At 43.2% G+C, this 22,527-nt stretch overlaps 1 protein-coding gene across 1 annotated transcript in view; it reads left to right on the top strand.

Moving 5' to 3' along the window:
* SKOR2 (SKI family transcriptional corepressor 2) overlaps window positions 1-21,899 on the top strand; it is a 28,250-nt gene extending 6,351 nt beyond the window's left edge. Inside the window, 5 exon segments of the mRNA XM_027671668.1 lie at window positions 4,560-4,625; window positions 5,018-5,116; window positions 9,813-9,880; window positions 18,518-18,582; window positions 20,855-21,899. Of these exon segments, the coding sequence (XP_027527469.1) occupies window positions 4,560-4,625; window positions 5,018-5,116; window positions 9,813-9,880; window positions 18,518-18,580 (296 nt within the window). The 3' untranslated portion in view covers window positions 18,581-18,582; window positions 20,855-21,899.
* Window positions 21,900-22,527: the final 628 nt, after the last annotated feature.

The raw sequence follows: 22,527 nt of genomic DNA, 5'->3' as shown, positions 1-22,527 counted from the left end.
CATCTGCTATTACTAAAGAGCTCAGGAACTCTCTTTGAATTATTAAAAGAGAGTGGGTAGTTGCTGAATTTCTTTATTTTTTGCAAGTTTCGCAATATTAGGCGTGATTTGTCTGGTTTTTTAAAACCTTGTCTTCTGGAAGGAGGTGGGCATATCACCTTCCATTTAAACCAAGGATTTGAAATTTACTAGTTCTTGCGCTTCTAGAATAAAAATTAGGAAATAGGTCTCAGATGTATGCATAAAGTTCAGACTGAAAGCCAGCTGATTTCTTATCTTTTTAAAACATTTCATATTTTTAAGTTGGTCACACCCCAGTTTTTGAATGTTTGGTTTGAAATCCTGAAACTCTTTTTCCCTCTCTCTGCTAGTATTTCAGTGCGGATGGTTTTTAATCAGATGTTCGTGTTTTGGATGTTAAAAATGAGGCTTTATCTGTGCATAAAAAAGAACTAGTTTGTTTTAAAGTTAAATCACTTTTGGGGGCAAAATACCATTTGAAACTGCAGATTTTTTTAAGATGTTTATCAGCCCCCAGTACAGGAAAACACTTAAAAGATGGATATTGAGTTTCCTAAAGTGGGCATATTTTGCTAAGTCCTGATTATCCTATTGATTATTCCCCCCCAAAGCAGCATGAATATGCAGGATGCATGAATATTTTCAGTAAGGTTAGAATTTCTTCAGGACATACACAAGAACTTTGCATGTCTTAGAGCGAGTAATTAATTTCAAATACAGAGGGAGCCTCTGGAGCTCTGAAAGTCTGCTGGTTCACATCTGCCTATATTTTTTAAATGGATATATATATATATGTATATATATTTCTATCCAGAAGATATCAACAACTTACTGCTGTGGTCTTTATGTCTGCAGACAGTGCTTTCCAGCTGAAAGTACTGGTGGATGTTTAAGTTGTGATAGACCATCGATGCCACGGGCTTAACAGCGTTAGGAGTGAGGTGAAGACCTTTTGTCAGATAAGGTGTGCTCTGTGATGCACAGTTACTGTCCAGGAGTAACAAGGATGATGCAGAGACACGGGCAAATGGATGATTTTGGATGATGGGATCTGACAGTGCAGATGTAGTGAGAATTGTAGAGGACGCCAGCTGGGTGCAAGGCGCAGAGTCAGGAGAATGGGGTTATTTTCCTGGACCATCAGAACTCTGTGCTGGACAGTTCAGCCGCCCATTGAGACAGCGGAGTTGTCTGGGACAGCGTGGAATTTTTCTAGCTGCTGTTTGAAGAGCGCTCCGAGAGCTTCCTGGGGAAGGATTGCGGGATATCCGCTATTATGGGCGGCACGGCACGAAGAGGTAACCTGGCCGTGTCTGGTTTGGGTTTTTTTTACAACGAGGTCAAAGTGCACTTCTTTTTGAGGAGAATAAATTTGGAAACGTTAAAAACCCAAACGTTTAAAAATTCAAAACGTTTCAAAAATTCAAAATTCAAGCTCGTAAAGTGGCGGCACCGTGAGAGCCGACGTTGTGCCGGTGCACGGACTGGGGCCTCTGTTTGCCACAGCTCTGATTTTTGAGTCGTTTTGAGGTGTGTCTGATCACACACATCATCTCTGCTGTATCCCCCTTCCCCCCCGCCCTCCGTGGGTGGATGCTCACATCCCAGGTTAGGAAAGCCATAACAGTGTCTGTGCACCCGAGCTCATCGGGAAGAGCAGAGAGGCACCAGAGGATTTCGCTGGGGCGGCTGCAAACCAGCTGCAAACACTCCATCTCCTTTTCCAGCAGATGGATGAGGTAGTTTGATTTTTTCCGAGTAAACTTAAATAAATCTCTCTTAAAAAGAAAGCCTTTGTGTCCACTCCAGGGGCTGCCCAGCTTTCAGTGCTGTTCTAAACCCTGCTACAAGTTTGTGTGTAGACAAGGCCCAGGAGAGTTATGGTGGAGCTATTAGGAGGGGGAAGTGATTTTTTCCTTAGACTGATTAAAATTCTTTGGGCTTTCTGTTTGTTTGTTTTTAAACACCTATTTAGCTTTTAATTAACATTTAAGAGAAAGGAAGCTGGTTAAATATTCAATACCTCCTCCCTTTCAATTAAGGTAGAGCAGCACACAAGGCATGATGAGGCCTCTGGGAAGTACGGAAAAACGGAGAAGAGCAGGCTCCTGATTATCATTTTCAGGGGGACTGGAAAGGTGAAACCCATCTGATTATTGTTGCCATTAACAACAACAATGTTGAGACTATTTTTTTAACATCAGAAAGCCGTTTAAAAATGCCATTATTCTGCAAAACCATATATAACTGGGTTTTGCCTTTAAATACCTTCATGTTTCCAGTCCCATTCTTTACTTATCTCAGGAGTAAGGATGGAGGATTTTCTAATAAGCCTGTTTGTCAGCTTAGTAGGGAGGCTGCAGATGCTGGAGTAGTTGTTCTTCATGCTACATGCCCTTATTTTCATTTTGATGCAGCTTCTTCTGTCTCAGCGAGTCAGCAGCCTCAAATCATATGGCCCTGAAAGCTCAAACGAGCCAGTGGGAAGGACCTGTGTTGTCACCATGCTCTAGTGTCTTCCCCTTTTTCTTCCTCCCCCTTGAAAAATCCAGTTACCTTCTGTCTGTGAGCCTGTTATCCCTCAAAATTGCACATAAAACTTTCAGAAAAGAAAGCCTCGGCGGAAGAAATGGGTTGGAAACATACTGGTATTTATAATTCAGTAAATACCCTTCCTAAACTTAAATTCCTCCCTTTTGATGGTAGTGTACCCTAATTTATTTAATAAAATATTTATTTTGTTAGCAATCCAGTTTAAAACAGAATTGTGTTAGCTAAAAAAAAAAAAGACCCTTTTACATTGTGGAAGCTCCTCAAACCACTGCCCAAAGAGTGATATATTTTTAAGCTTGCTATTTCTTTTACTGCGGTGAGACAACTCTAGAAAATACTTCGTTTTTATTAAAAAAAAATTAAAAATTATTTTTTTTTATCACTATGTTACATAAACAGGTTTTTAAAATGGAATTGTTGGCACCAGATACCAGTTGTGTAAATGTAAATGCCTGAATGAGTGGTTGCTTTTTGGCTTTTTTTTTTAAGGAATGAAGAGAAAGCAAATGATAAAATGCATAGGTATTGGACAGGTTTCATATACTAAGACTTCAAGGTTTACTGGATATAAGATTGCATCGATTTTTAAAAACAGAAATAAATGTTTTGCAGAAAGATTTCTGACTGCATATATAACAGGACATTCCAATTCAACTTTGAAATTAGCCTATTGTGATGACACAATTATTTCTAAAGTGACTGTTGTCTGTTGTGTGGTGACCTCTTCAGTGCTATGGATTTTTATTTAAAAAATCCAAACAAACAAAACAACAAAAAACCAAGATGTTTTCTCCATGATTCTCTCTTCCAAATACATAAACACATGAGTAGCTTTATATAAATGTCTCTTGTGATTACTTATCAGTAGAGTTAATGATGTGTATTTACTGGCTGGACTAAAACAAGAATTAATCCAATTACTTCAATAATTGGTTATTTACCAAATATTCTCTTAATTATCGGGAGTCCATTTCTATTTCAGCTGTAAATAACAGAAAATCTCCCATCAATTTCAGCTAAAGTGGTATTTTCAATTTTAAAAGCAGTTTTTCATAGCTTTTTGTTCAAAACCCAGTTCATAGAAATCAGAGGAAAATTTCACAGTTCCAGAGGATAATGAAAATAACACCTTTTGTCAGAAGGTTTGATTTTTAAGTCAAACTGTCACCCAGGTGAACTCAACAGCAGGTGAAGATTTTTTTTTTATTTTAAATTTATTTTTTAAAGGAAAAAAAGCTGAAGGAAGTGGCGTGCATGTGTCTGGAAACAGTCAGATTCTCTTATCTAGAAAATTCTGTGCTACAATATGATCAAAAGTTAACTTGAGCAACCTAAGAGTGAAGTCCCTGAATTGGTTGACCTCAGAGCTGTATCTTTTAGATGCAAATACCACTAATGTCAATTTTATCTCAGCTGGATATAAATTATATCCAGTTACAGCATGCCCGTGCCACGGAGCTCTGGGAGATGATAAAGCTGAAGAGCTGACGAAGGCAAAAAAGGCAGGTGCAAAAAAAGGGATTCTGCCTGTGGATTTTGGAGCCGGGTCCTGCCCAGATGGACAGCACAGACTTCCCGTGGTGAGGAGGAGAGATGAGGCTGTGGAGAAGGCTCTTCCCTTTCTCAGCTTGCTCCTGGTTGTTCTCTGATAAAGAGCATCTTCCAAGAGGGGTTAGAGGGAAAGCAGGGACCAGTTTGGCAAGAAGAGCTGTCCTAGATGCTGAGGAGATACTGTCTGCAAGAGCCTGTGCTGTAGGCAGATACTTCAGTAAACGAGAAGAAAGCATGAGTTTGCAAAATACTTGTGCTACGCACACAGAGATAATGTAGATAAAGCTCAATCTTACTCTTTCTTTGTGTTCCCCCCCCCCCTTTTTTTTCCTCTGGATTCTCTGAAGCGGCTGCATAGTAAGGACAACACTGACAAAAAAAAAAAGGCACTATCAGTAAATCAATAACTTCTTTTCTTTCTCTGTTTTTTTAAGGAGAACACACACAAGAAACCAATTCACCTCATTCGCTGAAGAAGGATGTGGAAAACATGGGGAAAGGTAAAATAAATAAGGGCCTCTTACATTATAAAACTGCTCTTTGTTTTAATAGAATATGAGGGTAATAGGGAGCACTTTTGTTCTGCACCATATTTTAAGCTTGTCAAGTAACATATGAATAATATATGGACCTTTGGGTGGATATAATTGAGATTAATGCATATATATCAATCAATACATGACACTGTAATATAATACTTTAAAATAATATATTACATTGATTTATATTCATGGCTTTCTGCACAAAATCTATTGTAGGTCTATGCAACACTTTTTTTTTTCCTAATAAGCGCTAAAATATTTTGTCTTATAGTAATGAATTGCTCTGCAACTGTTCCTTCAAGAATTATTTACACAGACTATCAAACCCACTTTTCTTTTCTCTTTGTTAGAGGAGCTCCAGAAGGTTTTGTTTGAGCAGATCGACTTACGAAGGAGACTGGAACAGGAATTCCAGGTGTTGAAAGGAAACGCGTCTTTCCCAGTCTTCAGTAAGACACATCTCTGTGGTTTTGGTGTTGTGTGTGCGTGGCTGGTTGTTGTCAGGTCGATAAGATGGGAGAGGTATGTTCTCAGTTGTGTTGCCAGGATCTTTGGCTTAGTTCTGCTGAGGCAGGTTGGACGGGGCTCGGAGCAACCTGGTCTGGTGGAAGGTGTCCCTGCCTGGGCAGGGGGTTGGAATTAGATGGTCTTTGAGGTCCTTTCCAGCACAAACCACTCCCATGATTCTATGGTGGCACTTCTGGTGTGGTTTTGCAGGCTCCCCAGGCAGTCTTATAAAGCTGGGTGTCTGTTCTGGTGTATATTTTACTGGTTTTGGTAACACTGAATACAGGAAGGAGAAACACATCTTGGGTCTCTCGGGGTACAGTGATACTGGTCTTAACCAGCATCTTAGGGGCTTTTGAAGACAAGGTGCTTCATACCCATTTTCAGGTGGTTGTAGCTGATGCTGGAGAATTCATCTGGCCTGTGTTTAAGCATGAGAGATGCCTGTTTAGATTGTTCCCCCTGAGATGGGCTATTTGACATGGCCCTTGCACCGCAGCTGATGAGCGCAGTGCTGCTATCCCGGGGTGACAGAATGCACTGAGCACGTGTTAAATGAGACTAAATGGACACCTAGCAGGGTTCATGTGTTTAAAGTTTGAAGAAACTATGTTTTTCCCCTTCTTGTAGCATCAGATAGGCAAGTTCAGGGAAGCAAGGAAGTGCAAAGACTCTGGGAATGACTCTGTCTTCAGCCCAAATATTGACATATGTAGACAGCTCCATAAATAAAGAAGAGTCGCCTGACGTGATACAGATATTAATGAAAGGAGTATAACCTCATCCTTCAGAATAAATACAGTCATTACTTGGGTTTGGGAGTGAGGTAATTTTCAAATAATTTGTGTAGATCAAAACACTGCTGTGTGGTATTGGCGAAGTGGCACCTTGGAGTTCTGCCATTCAGGTCTCTTATTTATCCTTTTGTTCTTCTGCAGTAAAATTAATGCTCTGTCATTGCCATGTAAATAAACACTGCAATTAAACCACATGAAATACAATTCAAATAAAAGAAAAGAACACGTACGGCCGACCAAGGAAGTGGTGACTGCTGTATGCTGGCTTGAAAAATATGTGGTTTCAACGTACCACAAAGTAGTGGTCAATTTTCTTCAGGATTAAAATAGAAAACAGATAATGTGCTATAAACAATACCTACAAGTGACCGTAAAACCTATTTACAGATTTAGATTTACCAAAAAAACCCGCCCCTCCTCCACACGTAATAGAACAAGAAAAACGGTCTTTGTAAAGCAAATTAGTGTAAATCCATGGTAAGGGTGGTTTGCCCTCTACAGCAGTATGTGTTCTTGCGAAAGAGAGGGGTTCTGTTCCAGGCTCTTGATGCTGAACAGGGCTGTTGCTATAGGTCAAGTATTTAGAAACTACTTTGCCAGGTTTCCCAAGTTAGAAACTGCCTCTGGTGGTCTTGGGTAAAGAGGAGCTAGGGAGAGAAGGGTTTGGAGATCCAACTAAATGGAAGTTGAGGTAAAATTAAAATTGTATTGATGGATTTATCATGGCTTGGAAATTCCTGAGGCTGCAGGAGGGAGCGAAGAGCAGGCAGGTTACAGGTTTTTATATCCCAGTCTGGCTCCGTGCAGCACCAGGGTGAGCAGTCATGGAGACTGGAATTCTGTCCCATCCCTAAAGCCGCCAGGGACAGGAACACACTGCCAGGGTAATTCGCACTCCGATGGTTGTTGGTGGATCTCCCTGTGCTTTGAACTGTTCAGATGCATAAGAAGCCTTTGAATTTCAAGTCTTCTTGGTGTTTTTTTATATAGGGGAAAACTCATCCCTGTTTCAGCAGGGAGGAAACACATGAGATGTGAAAGGTAACACTATGTCTCTCTAGAAAGTGCTTCTGTCAGGTTACCTGGAGTTAACTCCAAAGTCACCTTTTGTTGGGTCTTGCACTTGGAACAGAGCACATTCAGGGTATTACACGTTAATGGTCATAAACCACTATCCACAGCAGGGCTGTGCATTCTTGTGTGTAAGTGGTGTTTGGTTTCAGAGTTTTCCTCATGGAAATCACTCTTAAATGAGAACTGAGCTCATTTGCAAGCTCTTGTAGCAGTGCTATGCTCCAAGCTTCTCTGTGGCTTCTTGTACCTGCTTGAAACGTGGACTGTGGTGTTTTATAAAACAGCAGACCTTGTCTTCTGCTGCTTGCACCTCTATGTTTCATGTTGCTGGTGTACCTGAGAGCCGCAGGTGAGGTTTTCCGTTGGCTGTAAGATCTCTCAAAGCAGAGATCACCTGAAGAAAATAATTAAAAAAAAACCCCAAAGATCAGATCACTTGTAGAAAAGCAGAGTGTTTGCTGTCCTGATAGAAATACAAGCACCTGTGCCTGGTGACAGGTTCTCCTGGAACCCTCCGCTGGTTTGTGCCGCTGGTGTCGGCTGCTCCGCATTTCATCCGTCTGCATTTAACAACCGTGGCAATAAAATGGTGGAGAAGTAGTCTGGGTACTTAAAGTATTTAATTTTGTGTTAAGAAAGCTATTTAAATATTCATATCTTTTCTCTGGGGTATTGCTTATGGCTTTGTCTGTAAGCATTCGGAGTCGGATTAATGCTGCCGGAAAAAAAAAATACACTATCCCTGCCATTAACACCCATTTCCACTGTGAGCTTGGACATTTGCCGTGCAGGACTGAGAAAGATTTCTGAGCTATTTGTTCTGAGAGGTGATGAGCCCGTAAAGAGGCAGTCAGGAGGAAAGCGTTGAGGAAAGATGGAAAATTTCTCCTTAAAGCCTACCCAGAGTGAAGCTGGAGGACCTCAATAGGAATTAGCACAGATTTATCAGCCTTCAGTGACCAGGGCAGGAGGGAATCACCTTTTTATACAACATGACTTTTCTGGGGGTAGGAAAAGAGGAATTGTAAACCTGCTTTATTTCTGTTGGCTTATTTTTATTATCAAGCTGGAGTAGTAGAGGGAATAAGCTGAAAAGTTCTGTGGGAATTTACTTGAAATATGAAGAACTGCATTTGGATGTTATCTTGTCCCTTTCTATGTGACAGTGCTGGACTCCTGATGGCTTCAGCCCACCAAAATTTCTCTTTCTTTGTTTCACCGCTCTTTTCCTGCCTCCTTGCCTTTTAACTAGCAACTTGACTCATCATTCAGAGAGGGCAAAATTCATGTGTGAGAGAGGAGGACAGAGCTCTGCCCACTTGTACTTTCTTCCAGCCTTGCTATGCCCACTCTTGATGGTGACAAATCCCCTTTTCCCTGCAGATGAGGGACATCCTTCCCCTCCACTGAGTCGTGCCACGGCTGCTCTCCTGCCTTCCTGCTCCTGTTTTTTTGGGGTTGGGAAGTGGTGCAGAGGCTGCACGGCCAGTCTGAGAGCGGGTGAGTTCCCAGCGTTGCAGCAGCACAGGTTATTTATAGGAGATGCACATTCTCACCTGGGCCCAGATCTTTCCATTGCAATTTAGGCAGTTCTGCCACTCACACTGCTGTGCTATCAAAGCATCCCAGTCCTTTAATCCATTAATCCTCCCAACCCACTTGGCAGGTGAAGCAGGGCTGTTATTCCTGCTTTGCTTGTAGTGAAAGGAGACATGGAGACACACACAGGAGTCCAGCAGAGCCAAGGCTTCCTGACTCCCAGGCTAGTGTCCCAGCAGCCAGCATGACTCTGTGACTCTTTTAATTGGTTAGCTGTAAATAAACCATTTTAGCCACCTTGGCCTTGCAGTTCCCTTCTCCAGGCTCTCCATGATGTTTTCCAGTGTCATTCACCTCACTGGTTCCGTGCTCCAGGACAGGCTTGTTTCCCGGATCGAAATGATACTGGTTGGAATGGGTTTTCTTTCCCCTTCCATTTAACAGTCCATCACTGCACCTCCAGATCTCCACCAAGGCAGCTCTTCAAGTTACTTGGTTCTTGTCAATAGTTTTGTTTATGTTTTTCTTTTTCCCACGCTCCAACAGCAAAGTTATTGAACACAGACCAGCAGTTAATCTTCCACCGAATGAAGTTTTGTCTGAAATGGTTACTTAGGAGGAAAATAAGGGAAGGAGGATCTACTGGAGCAGGAAGGCAGGACTGTGCTGTAACCCAGCTGTTCAAGGGTCTTTCTTTCAAAGACTTTTTCCCTTCTGAGTTCTGCGTCATTGTTTGTGGAGCTTTAGTCTGAGTTTTTTTCAAAGCCATAAGCACAGTGTTACACGCTACAAATCAAACTCTGCATCCTTGAACGCTTTCTCCTCTCACATGTTGGACATTGCTGTTGATGTCCAACAGATTTATGCCAAAGCAAGTTTTTGCTCCTCTCTTCAGTGTTGGTAGAAGTTTGAGTAATGACTGCAGAGTCTCTCCCATCAACAAAAATAACTGGGAATAAATGGTAGCAACAGAAACTTAGCAGCCTTGATTTGCTGATTGGGGAAGTGGCCAAATCTGATTTTTTCACAGTTTTTCTGTTGTCTGTAGTGTCTTCTAATACTTAAGTTTTTTTTTAGGCACACATTTTTATTGGCTGAAAGGCTTTGTGTAGTGCTTCGTGGTTCATCAGTGGTGACTGGGTTTGATATAATTTGATTTATATGAATTCTGCTGTGTGGTCTCTGTTTTAATTATTTCATCTGCTTTTTTTTGTCCCCCCTCACACAGATAATTTTCAAGATCAGATGAAGCGGGAACTGGCGTACAGAGAAGAAATGGTACAGCAGCTACAAATTGTAAGTCTGCCTTCTCCACTGAAAATGCTATGAGCTGCTGCTTTATGTTCTTTAAATGCACACCTCAAACTTTTCCTTTGTGAGCCATGCAGATGCACTATCACCGAACTCCTATTACCTTGTAGTTAGCAAGACCTAAGTGTGCAGTTCTCAGCTGGTTTAGAGCCTAATTACCTGGAGATTTACTTTCATACAGTAACCAGATGGGTCTTCATGTTTCAACTAAATGAAATGTGTTGACTCGACACCGAGAGGTGCTTCAGCAGGGAGGAATGGGAGCATTGAATCAGTAAACAGTTAAATGTTTCTACCTCATGTGAGCTGCCAAGGGGTGCATTTCAGCCCTCGGTAGGGAATATGTGTGAGCCCAGCTTCTCACCAGCAAATAAACCTTAGGATGTGTCTTTTTCACGTTTCAGACACTAGAAGAAGTGCTTAACTCAGCAGTAAAGGATCGAGTTGCCAAAACACAATTCAGTGCAGGCACACTTTACTGTTGGGTCTCTTGCTTGTTATTTTAAAACCAAGAGGGATTTTGCCTGTGTGTTAGTGCAACTCTAGATCATCGCATGCAACTGTGCTGTTTTGAAAACTTGACATACTTAATCCAGTGCCAGGAAGGCGGCTGGAGCATGGGAAGATGTTTCACGCTCAAACACTGATTAGTGGTTTTAAGAGCAGGGCATGGTAACAAACAGGAGGCTGTCAGCTAATACTTGCTTTGCTAGTGCTTTCTCCGTGATCAGTCTGACATTATTTAACAGCCCTTCGTTTCGAGGCAGCTCTGCCAAATATCCCCACTTCCCTGAATCAACCCTGTGCTCCAGCACCTTAAATTTTCCTTCTGCTTGTCGTGGGCCATGGTGCAGAGAAGGCATTGTCCAGCCTCCTGGTACTGTCATTTTCTAATTGATGGGTTAGGACATAAAAACAAAGCTGAAGGCCAGGATTGTCAAACCTGTGTGCCGGTGTTTGGACGCATTTAGGACTGGCCTTATTTTTAGAGCTGCCGAACATTCACGCGCCCTGTTCCTGCTGACTTGGGAGATTTCAATGAGAGATAGAGGGTGTTTGAAAGAGGTTGGTAATGGAGGAAACTCAAGTCCAGAACATCTCTGGATATTTTTTTTTTTTTTTTTGCTGCTGGTCTCCACTCTTTTCCTTTAATGTGTCCAACTCTTACCACGTCCCTCTTTGTCTGTCGATGCCAGGCAGGGAGTTTGGCTTGATCTGTGAATTTCACTGTCACAGAAGATGCCACCCTGAAAAGCACCCCTACTGCTTTGTATTTGAGGCAGGTGACCTGCCCAATTCCTGCTGTGAAGCACAGAGTTTACGGGGCCACCTCAGCCTTTATCTCTTGTGTCAGCTGAGCTTGGAGCCAACAAGCCTCCCCTTCCCAAAGAGAGAATGGCTCACCCCTGCCATTCACTTTGTGTCCCAAATGTGAAGTTGCTTCTGAAACTGGATATCCCAGACTTCCAGTGAGCCAGCTGTGGTCGGTTTTTTTCTGATTTTCTTGGGCAGGAAAAGAAATATGATCATGTAATTCACACCCTTTCCACTTACTGACGCACACTACGGAAAGACTAATAGTCATTTAATCATTAAGCAGAGCTGTCTGAATTTACTTAGAGGGAATAGTTTCAACATTTAATGCACTGCCCCAGCAATTCAGGACCTCTTCCCTCACTGTCCCTGCCTGAGTTTAATTATTACTAATAGGAATGTTGTCAAATCATCAGTAAGTCCTTATGCTCGTATTTGTGAGGCAGGTTGTGACACTGAGACAGATAAAATGATATTTGCATATGCAGAAGTGAGAGACTGCTGCAAATAACGAGTGTGTCTGTTTAAGACTGGTAAAGAAATCTTCAGCGATGTCTTGGTTGATAACTGAGATGGAGTCAGCACTTTCGAGGTGATAATCCCTGCAGTTACTTTAATTCATTCATGTGAATATATCTTGTATGTTTACGTCTAGAATTAAGATTAATGAACTGAATGTGGTAACGATAGAACTACTTTGGCCTTCTTGGGTTATGGCATGGATGAATTAAAGCTTTTGGTGCAGAATACAGGAGAAGCATGGCTACTTTTGATTTCTTCCTTTTTCTTTTTGTTTTGTTTATTGCTGTTATTTTTTTTTTAACCAGCGGCAGGTTGTTTTCTTTTGTACCTGAGATGCTGTACTGTTGCTTTAACAGAGCTTTAGCCTAATTTTCTTGTTAACATAGAAGTGCAAAGAGAAAAGCAGAAGTATTTAATGCATACTTAAATCCTAATTTTACTTAGACTTTCATGGATGTATACCTTTGCAGTATTGAACTCCAAATTTACTGGTATAATTAGCCACAGAACTTGGCTTAATTGCTTTTTAAAAATTATTTTACAAACAATGTAAATGCCCAGAGTCAGGGGGTTTTTTTGGCTCTTCTCACAGCTGAAGGATTATACAACTTAAATTAGTCCTTCCTGGATATCCCTGGAGGGATTTAACAGCTGTGTGGATGTGGCACTTGGGGCCATGGGTTAGTGGTGGCCTTGGCAGTGCTGGGGAAATGGTTGGACTTGATGACCTTATAGGGCTTTTCCAACCTAAACAATTCTGTGATTCCCTGATCCCTTGTAACTGTGATCACCAGAGGCAGGTTTTGCCAGAACGATGGTTTCACTGCCCCTGAACTGTAACCCCTCAAGCTGCCTAAACCACCTTTGCCGTGTTTGCTGCGTCAAAAACGTCTGGAACACAAGAGGCAGGAAAAAAAAATTAAGCAAATATAATCGCATCTGACAGCTTTCCAGCGCCAGCTCCCGCTGTAGCCTGAGTGTCGCACGGGAAGCGCTGGGTGAAGGTGGTGCCCCGTGCCCGGACGGTGCCGAACAGTGGCCGGTGATGCTTTTTCTCCCGGTTTTTTTTTGGGGGGGAATCCATCGCGGAGCCGCGGGGATGGATCGGAGGGGTCGGGCGCCCTCTGCCGCCCCCCGCCCGACACTGCACCCGCCGGCGGCCGCGCTCCCCGATCCTCGTCAAAAGCCTCGCTTAAAGCAGGGCTTAATCAGCGGGGGGTTATTTTAGTGCTCTGCCCTCTCCGGGGTTAAAGAATAGTAATATTTTGTGTCCTCCTGGAAGTTGGAAGTAAGGCTCAGATCATTGGGAAAGCGGGGTGGGTCCTGTCCTGGTACGTGTCCGGTGATGGGTGTTGAGTTCTTTGGGCACAGCCTGGCTTGGCAGGGTGCTGGGGCAGCAGGACGTTGTGTGGTCACCAGTTTTGCTGAGAAGCATAAAATGTTTCAGGTTGGAAGGGACCTGGATGTCTGGAGGTCGTCTAGTCCAACCTCCCTGCTCAAGCAGGATCCTCCCAGAGCACGTTACTCAGAATTGTTCTTGTTCACAGGCACACACACACACGTATAATAACAGGTAAAAGAGCGTTTCCAGGCAGCTTTTGAATATCTCCAGTGAGGAAGACTCCACTTCCAGTGCTCAGTCACCCTCATAGTGAAGAATTTCTTCCTGATGTGGAGGTGGAACTCCCTGTGTTTCAGAGAAAAGGATTTGATCAGAGTGTCTGGAGCAGCTACCAGAAAGTTTTGCAACCTGTTTGTGCCAAGCTCTCAGCACATCGGTGCCAGGGAACAACTGATTTCCGCTCATATTTAACTGGAAAATGGATCTCAGATCACTGAATTAATTTTTCTCTGCCTGCTCTTTCAAAGTGCTGTCTCCCAGGTTGGCTGAGCACAGTGCAGGCACTCAGAGGCCATGTATAAAATATGGGGTTTGCATATGAATCCTGTTGTGCCAGGGGAGGTTTAGAGTGGATATTAGGGAAAATTTCTTCACTGAAGGTGTTGTCAAGCCCTGGCACAAGTGGCCCGGGGCAGTGTTGGAGTCCCCATCCCTGGAGGGATTTAAAAGCCCTGTGGAAGTGGCACTTGGGGACATGGGTTAGTGATGGCCTTGGCAGTGCTGGGGAAATGGTTGGACTCGATGATCTTAGAGGGCTTTTCAGCCTAAAAGATTCTGTGATTTGGTGGATCATCTGGCTGTTGTCACTAAGCTGTACAAAAAGGGCCAGTGAGAAGGAATTGCTGCCAGTTCCAGGCAGGTAAATTCTCTCAGGTAAATTCTCTCATGACACACATTGTATGACCTTAGAAGAGCCTCGCCTGCCTTTAGAGTTGTCAGTTTCTGTCCAGTGTTTAGCAGAATTCATCTGCCAGGACAGCGCAGCACCTGAAGAAAGTACCGAGTCAGCTCCTACTTGAGACTCTGTATCTCTGTGATACTGTTTTCTGAGCAACTGTGTTAGTGGATCAAATTTTAAAGGCATGAACTTTCTTCCAAGCTGCCTGGTGAGAGAAGAAGATCAGAAGCAGCATTCCCAGCATGATGGTTTTTATCCTTTCATGTTTTCTTGAACCCTTCTCAAATGTTACCACAGAGAAGTAGAACACCAAGGAACAAATTTATGTCTCCTGAAAACAGAGTAGCTTTTCTTAATTTCCTATCAGAGGTCCCTTACAAGTAGTTTCTGGGTTCCCAGGAAGTGCTGACCTCAGTGGTGACCTGTCCATCAGGAAAAGCTCAGTTCATCACCCACTGTGGTTCAGAACATCAGGTAGTGACCAATACCACTAATTTTACATAGGGGTGAAAGATGGCAGTTTTTTGAGATTAGCTAGAAAATGTGAAATACTCAGGCAGTCCTTTGTCTTTCCAGATTAAATGGGAACTGTTGGTTTGGTTTTGTTTGGGGTATTTTAATTCCTTAACTGACTTGCTCCTTAGTAGCCTAACTTTGAGCTGATAATAATGTCAGAGCTCAGAACTGGATCCATCTGGAACTCTTCTATGTTTTATGGCTTTCTGCTCTAAGTGCTGCGTTGAATCAACTCTGTTCTTCAGAGTCAGGCAATAAAATAAATCAAGAACTATCCACCTGCAAAACTGATTTCCATCTCTGCACCATCTTTAAAGAATCACAGGGAATGTTTAAAAGAAGAAAAAATCCACCATTTGGTAATACTGGTAAATCTTCAGAGGTATGAGATCATGTTCCTCTGGGTGCCACTGTAATTAAAAAAAAAAAAACAAAAACAAACCACCAGAAAGTTTAATTCCTATTTTAAGTTGTACATGGAAAGTTGCTGCTTTGTACAACTAATTTATTCATTATACAGACAAGGAGTATCCCTATTTTTGCAGGCAGAGGCCTCGGTCTCTGCACAGCTGTCACTCCAGTTTCAAGAAGAGGAAATGTGAAATTGCAGTGCTTTATGGGCATTTCTGCTTTTTGTCCTCTCCTTGAAGGGGTCCAGCTGGAATGACTGACCTTGACAAGAGTGTCAGAGGCAAAGAGTTGTTCAGCAGAACGGCTCCTGGATTTCTTGAGCTGCATCTTGCGCTCGAGTGCCTGTTCACAGGCACACACATATAATGACAGGTAAAAGAGCATTTCTGGAACCGTGTGTCCTGCAGACTCTGAGGGAGATTTCATCACCTTGCTCTCCCAAACCAGAAATTCTAATTAACTTCTTCTTCTGTGCTTTAGCAGTTGGGATGATACTGCTGGTCTGTTTCTGTATGTTCTGTTATCCTCATTTGATTTTTGGTGGAGTTCTCTCCGGGTTTAGTGTTACGAATTGGAAATATGTCCTTTTGAAGGTAGAATACACATCCCTGAATGGGCACACAAAAGTGAGCTGACAAGTGCTATTTTCACCAGAATTCTATTTTATTTGCTACTGTTGCCCTTTTTTTTTTTTTTTTTTTAAGACAAGAGAGCAAAACTTTTGTCTTGACAATCCATTTGTGTATGCCTTGGTAGGACAGAGCTGGGCCTCCTTCTCCTGTAAATTCAAATGTTAGACAAAAGAAACGCCTTGCAGGGATATTAAAAATAGAAGCAATAGCTTCCTTTCCCTTAGAATCTGCAGAAAGTCTGATCAAAAATGGATGTGGACGTACAGAGAACCACAAGCACATCCTCTGCTATTGCCTGTGTGCAAAATCTTTTTTCTAAGCAAGAGAAGTCAGGGTAATGTGTCTTTGTGTACCTCACTTAAGATGGGGTGAAAAAGTGAGGGCTCCGAAAGAGGATGGTGTGCCAAAGCTCCTTTGGTGTCCAAGTGTCTGTAGCAGGGGTCAGACCTGCACTTTAGAAATGAATCAATCCCCAATCCCACCCAATTTCCTGCGCTTTCGTTCATGTTGTGGAGCAGACCCAGAGCTTGGGTCTGGATTCCTTCCATGGGAAACAGATGAGGATGTGTTCAAGGAATGCACATAGGAGTGTGCTCTACCTCCTAACAGGTGATCAGTACTCAGGACTAAACTGGAGTTGGCCTGTAGGAAGAAGGACCTAGTGTCCGTATTGCAGTTCCCTTGGGGTTGCTCTTCGGATCTGCCCTCATTGTGTCGTATCTCCTGTCAATGTGGGCTTAGTCATAAGAAACTGATTTCTTGCTGCTTGAATCCAAACTGCCTGCAATTTTGTTATTGCTGTGGGCCCCTTTGTTAAGGGCCACCCATTGGATCTCCATGCCCGTTTGAGTGCTGATCCCATCTTCATCACAACAGTCACCCTGTACGCACTGAAGGGGAGTAAATACTATTCCACCGCAGCACCAGAGCTGCCAAATGCTCTTACAATGACAAAAGTAGAAGATGACGCTGTAGGTGATTTAACTCACGAAGAAAGTAGTCATTTCCCTGTTGAACACCCACCTCTCCCAGTGACATTTATTTCCAGGAGAGCGGATAAACCAACGCACGTTAAAAAGGCGCCGATGCGCCAAATATAGCGGGGAAGTGGATTAAGAACAGTTAATTTCTGACAGAATGTACCCCGTTGTATTATCTAGGTCAGTACAGCCTGGGAGATGTCCTACATAACCGGCGGCCAAGCAAACCCAAGTTGCCTGTTGGCCGTGGTGAGTGGGAAAGAGGCAGAAAGCAGCGGGTGAGGCATCACAGGTCCCAGCTGGAATGTGCTGGTTATTTTTGTCGGTGGCTCCTTTTTGAATCTAAACCCTGGCCAGGGGTGATCAGGTAAACAGCTTCTTTGCACCGTCCTCCCTGCTGCAGTCTGGGGAGGAGCTTTCTGGCCTTTACAAGCACTGGGAGGCAGCTCTGTTAGCGGAGGGGAGGGCTCTGGTTTTTTGAGGAGATCTGGCTGCAAGCTTCCTGGTGGCTTTTAGCTTCTGCCAAGGGTAGGGGCTATAAGAGTAGTCAGCCAAAACGCCTGGATCCTTAGTCTTTTCCAGCCGTCAGTGGCTTGTGCACACACATTTCCCTTTTTCCAGGGCTGCATGGTGGAGGAAGCAGTGTGCCCCCCAGGAAAGGCTTCTGCTTTCATTCAGCCACAGGCACTCCTGCTTCCTTGTGCTGCTGCTTTCAATCAGATTGACCTCCTTCCCTGAGAAATGAAAGGGTTAGTTCTTGAGCTGCAGATGCTCCGTTCTTTCCCCTCATCCTGATCCTTCCCTGCTCTTTTCCTTATTGAGGTAGTCGGGGATGGATGTGTCTCTCACTGTCATTGCAGACACAATGTTTTACACCAACCCAGACACATGCTGAGCACAATTCACACAAACATCCTCACACACTGTGGGCATAATGCATTTAAAATCAAAACCAGGGATGTTCAAGAACGTATGGGATCAGTGGATATGGATGAAAATTCATGTGCTCTACCATGTCCTTAGGTGTGTGGGGCAGGTTGCTTGAACTCTGTGCTTTTGCCTCTGTTGCTTCTGCTGTTTGTGCAGGAGTAAGGCCTTACTCCTGACTTCAGGTGACATATTTGTCAGCTTGCAGTAACATATTTGACATTATTTGTGAGGGTATCCTGGAGATCCTGGCAGCAGAAGCAGGTCACCTCAGCGTGCAGCAGCACCTACGAGCGTAGGGACACTGATATTTTTTTATCCCAGCCTGAATTCCTCCAAAGGTCCTTCCAAAAGACATCATCAAAGAATTTGTAGTCACTTGGATTCCCAGCTATGGAGAAATCTCAGAGCAAATTAGTTTTGTTGCATTCTAAAGGCAAGGCATTGAAGAAGAGCAGCCCCGCACTGTATTCCCAGTGGCCAGTGAGCACATCATCCCACTTTGTTTCTAAATATAACTATGTTCCCTAGTATGCCTATGTTCTCTGTTTTTCTTTAATTATTTGTTCCACTTCAGTGGCTTCCCCTCAGATTGGTGCAAGTCAGAGATAACTATTATGAACTTCCTAATTATGGTGATATAAATACATGAAGTCTCATACTCCCAACCTGCTGTATCTTGGCTGTGCAGGGATCAGTGTGCATTGCCTGCTCTGTCACAGACAGCTGATTTTTTGTGATCTCTCAGGTGACTTTGCTCTTTGTCAGCAACTGAATAGAAACAAAGCATCAGAAGACATCTTTTACATTGAATTTTAAGATCTATCTGTTGTTTTATTTCAGGCCATTTTTTAGTTTCCTGAAGACTTCAAACTTTTTATTTAAGGCCTTGTTTCCTAAAATTCCTCACTGTTTCCAGGAAGGCAAATAAACCCTTTCATTTACAGGAGTCTCCAGGTTGGATATTGCATTAACCAAACCTTGGCTTAAAGCAGAATCTTTGTTTCTGTGTCTTTCCAGATTCCCTATGCAGCAAGTTTGATCAGGAAAGAAAAGCTCGGTGCACACCTCAGCAAAAGCTAAAGGTGAGCTTGTGCAAGAAGAAACTTTGTTCCACCTGACCTGGTTTTTGTTTGCAGCCATTGCCAGAATTAATGGGATCGTTCTGTTGTTTGATGTTACTGATTCTGGTGTCAGAGCCTTGTCTGTGGAGGTTTTTCGATACAAGCTGAAGCTGATAACTGACGTGGTGTGAGCTACGAGGCTTCACTGGAGTGGGAGATAGTGCTGAGAGTTGATCATTGGGTCCTGCAGTGACAGGACGAGGGGGAATGGCTTCAAACTGATGGAGAGTAGGTTTAGAGTAGATATTAGGAAGAAATTCTGTACTGTGAGGGTGGTGAGGCCCTGGCACAGGTTGCCCAGGGAAGCTGTGGCTGTCTCAACCCTGGAAGTGTCCAAGGCCAGGTTGGACGGGGCTTGGAGCAACCTGGGATATGGAAGGTGTCCCTGCCCATGGTGGGGGGTGGAATGAGATGGACATTAAGGTCCCTTCCAACCCAAAGCATTCAGTGATTCTATGGTTCTGATCACCTGAGCATGTGCTTTTCCTGACACTGGAAGTGTCATCAAGGTCATTTTACTTCCAGTGGAAGGAGGGAAATACCTTGGCATTCACAGTGTAGAAAAACGTTCACACGTGAACAGGTGGGAATGGGTTTTTCTACCCTTAATGGAACTCCTTTAGCTCCAGGAAAGAGCAGCATATTAGGATATTTTTGGATTTTTACAGGACCCCACTGACTATTGATCTGTAGTTCGGTGTGCTGCAGAAGGAAATTATCCTGCTGCTCATGTGCAGGGCCTTCCTAAACCCAACACTGCATTTTTCAGAACTGCTTATTAGAAGAATTCAGTTAGTAGAAACACCATCTCCATCAACAGTGGCCTGGGAGAGTCCAGTTTTGAGTGCTAAAGTCTTGACATTTAAATAAAGTCCCCCTTTTTCCTTTTTTTGAAAAAAAAAAAAAAACAACAAACCAAACCAAAACAAGAGGATTAGGGATTGGAGACAGAGGCAAAAAGCTGGTAGCCCTGCTACTGTGTTATGTCACAAAATCTGGCTTGTGGATTCACTGAAAAAATCCCCGAAGTAGTGGGATTAGAAAAAAAAAAGAGCTATTCAAACATAGAGATCTCAGCAATGCACAAAGCAGAGGTATTCAAGAGAAAGTCTGGGACATCTGAGAAGGGTTTGATAGTACAGATGAAGGAGGTTTGCCTGAGCTATGGAAGAAGCAGATACTTAAAAATAAAAACATTAGGGGTAAGTACAGAGTAACCAGATAACCAGTATCTGTGGCCTTGAGCTCTGCCTGCTGAGATAAGGAGATTAATCTAAGCATGGAGTTGGTCTGTTTTGGCCTCTTGTGCAGACTTTCTTATTGACTGCCAGCACTTTCTGGTTGAGCGTAGATTAATCTGAGTGCTGATTTAAAACAAATTCAGTGATATTAATACCCTGAATAAAACAGCACGCCTCCCCAGATGAGAAGCAGCAGGCCCTGCTCTCAGAGCCTTGTCCACAGCACTGGCTGTACAATAAAAGCCTGCCTGAGGATGGCAGCACCAGAGGAAAAGGCACCGTTTGTTCCCAGCATCAGGTTTCCATCAGCTGACAATCCCTGCAAGGAAAGAGGTGCTGGCACCACAGCAACGAGCATTTCCTGCCTGTCTGCCGAGAGTGTGAAGGATGGATGAGCTCCTCACGCTGCTTTTGTTTCCAGAGGCACACCATCCCTGCAGACAACAGGGATTTCTACAAGCAGGCCCCGGTGCTTTTGAAAGATTAGTTGTTACTTAACTGCTAAGCTAAATCAGCCAAGCAGAGAATCACAACTGTGTTGTTCAGGAGCGATTTCAGGCCCTCAAATGTGCCAAGCAGAAGAAAAGAGTCTCCTCAAGAAGAGACACATGAGCACATCCTTACCCACACAGTACACCCAGGGGGTGAAGATCCTCAGCCACTCAGTTCGTGCTCTGTGTTCCTCAGCTGCCCTTGCTGGGCCTTGTGCTCCTTTCCACAGCAGGTCTTGTTGTGTTTATTCACACTGCAGTCAGCTAAAACTTGCACTTCATCATTAATGTGGATATTTCCACAAGACCCTGCAGATACTCACTAGCAAACTCTCAAAGGATGCTCCTAGAGCAGGTGACCTATGTGTGTTGCTTTTTCAAGGGTTGCAAATAATTGTCATAATTCTGTGAGTATCTCAAGCTTGGACTTAATGTTAGTAACACTTTTTCTCTCTCTCTCTCTTTCTCTCTCTCTCTTTTTTTTTTTTTTTTAATTCCCAGAGGCACAAGAGTTTTTGCAGCTGTTACCTTATAAGTTATAACCCAGTCAGAAACCTGACTTGTATATAGACTGTGAAATGGAAGTGTTTGGGGATCTAAATAACAAAAAAAATCAGGTTCCTCTGAACCTAAGGACAAGTGACCTCATAGTATCATGGACAACCATGTCAAATAGAATGTAGCAGCCATTTATTAGTAAACACAAAACCACAAAAAAAAAAAATGCCTGTCCTTGATCTTTTTTTTTTTTTTTTTTGGGTGGTACCAAAGTTTAAGTCTTTGTGTTTTTAGAAGGACTGTTGAAGTTGATAGAGAAAATGCTTTTGACGAATCGTGCAGATAAGCTGTGAAAGGAACTGCTGGTCCTTTCAGCGCCACAGACACTTGACAACATCTGCCAGTTCATCTCTTGCTTTGGGATAGTGGTTGTTTTATGGAAAGAAGTGAACGTCTCACCAGATGGGCCAGAGCCAGATTTGGGTGGACGGATGGATGGATGGATGGATGGATAGAGCAGCGTTAGCCATACACAGTGCTTTTTAAAAGCAAACTGGAGATTCTCACACCCCTCTCCCTCGTCCCTTCCCTCCCCTGGTATTTTGCCTGCTGTACGAATTACGATTGTACTCCTCTGGAAATATTTTACAATTTAATATTGAGTGTAATTAAGAATATAATCACTGTTATCAAAAAAGGTATTTAACTCTGTTGTAGTTTCTTTATCATTCATGTGGATAAAAAGTCTATAATAAAAAAAAGAAAACTATGAGATAATAGTTGCGCTTCCCTGTAATTTAATGCTATGCTTACTCCACTAAAGCAAACAACTGGGAAATTTATCCCCAAGAATATCCTTGTATAAGTATTTTAATTCACAAATAATATGTTGAAGTATTTCATGATGGAAATTCTCTGCCTCTGGTTGTTTGGAAGTAGATTTAGTAGCATTTCAGGAAGTGCCTTGTGGATCCACAGAAATAAAGGGAGACGTGCCAAAGTTGACTTTTTAGACTGTGGGCATAGTCCTCCAGGTCTTTTCCTGGTGATGTGCAACACCCTGATTGCCAGGGCTTTCCTGAGTGAATTCATCTCCGTGCTAAAGGTCTCAGTCCCAGACACCAATCATCCCTGATCCAGAAGATCTCCCACACCACTACAGCTCCACCAGCATCCCAAAGTGGTTTTGGCCATCCTCAGCACCTGGATGTGTTGCAGAGTCGCTCTTTCAATATTCCCCTCGTTCCCAGCGAAGGCCTGGGAGATTAAACCATCAGGCTTTACAGCTCCTCGGTGCAGCCAGAAGATCTGGAAGCCAGGGGAGGAAGGGCAAAGCCTGTTTTTGTGCCCTTTCCCTGCATAGGCTCTGGTAGTAGGTGGGCTGACAGGACTCACTGAAGTGGCAGCATTATGGCCTTTGTAGGGTGGGAATAAAGCAACAAAAGCACCAGAAAAGCTGGACCAGGTCAGACCCAAAGTTCCATCCGTGCCAGTGCCCTGTTCCCAGTTACAGATGAAAGCAGACACTTTGTGAAAGCACACGAGCTGTGAGAGATATGTTCCCAGAATATTGTTTTAGTTACTCGTGATTTACTGCTCGTGGGTTTTTTGACCTAGACATGATGTCTTGTTTTTAATAACCTTCAATGGATTTTTTTCTTCCATGAACACGACCA

The sequence above is a fragment of the Neopelma chrysocephalum genome, unplaced genomic scaffold, assembly GCF_003984885.1.
Source record: "Neopelma chrysocephalum unplaced genomic scaffold, ASM398488v2 Primary Assembly neopelma1_97116, whole genome shotgun sequence".
In the NCBI taxonomy this organism is placed as follows: Eukaryota; Metazoa; Chordata; class Aves; order Passeriformes; family Pipridae; genus Neopelma; species Neopelma chrysocephalum.
Note: the sequence above shows the minus strand (reverse complement) of the source record. Positions and strands in the feature narration are given on the sequence as shown.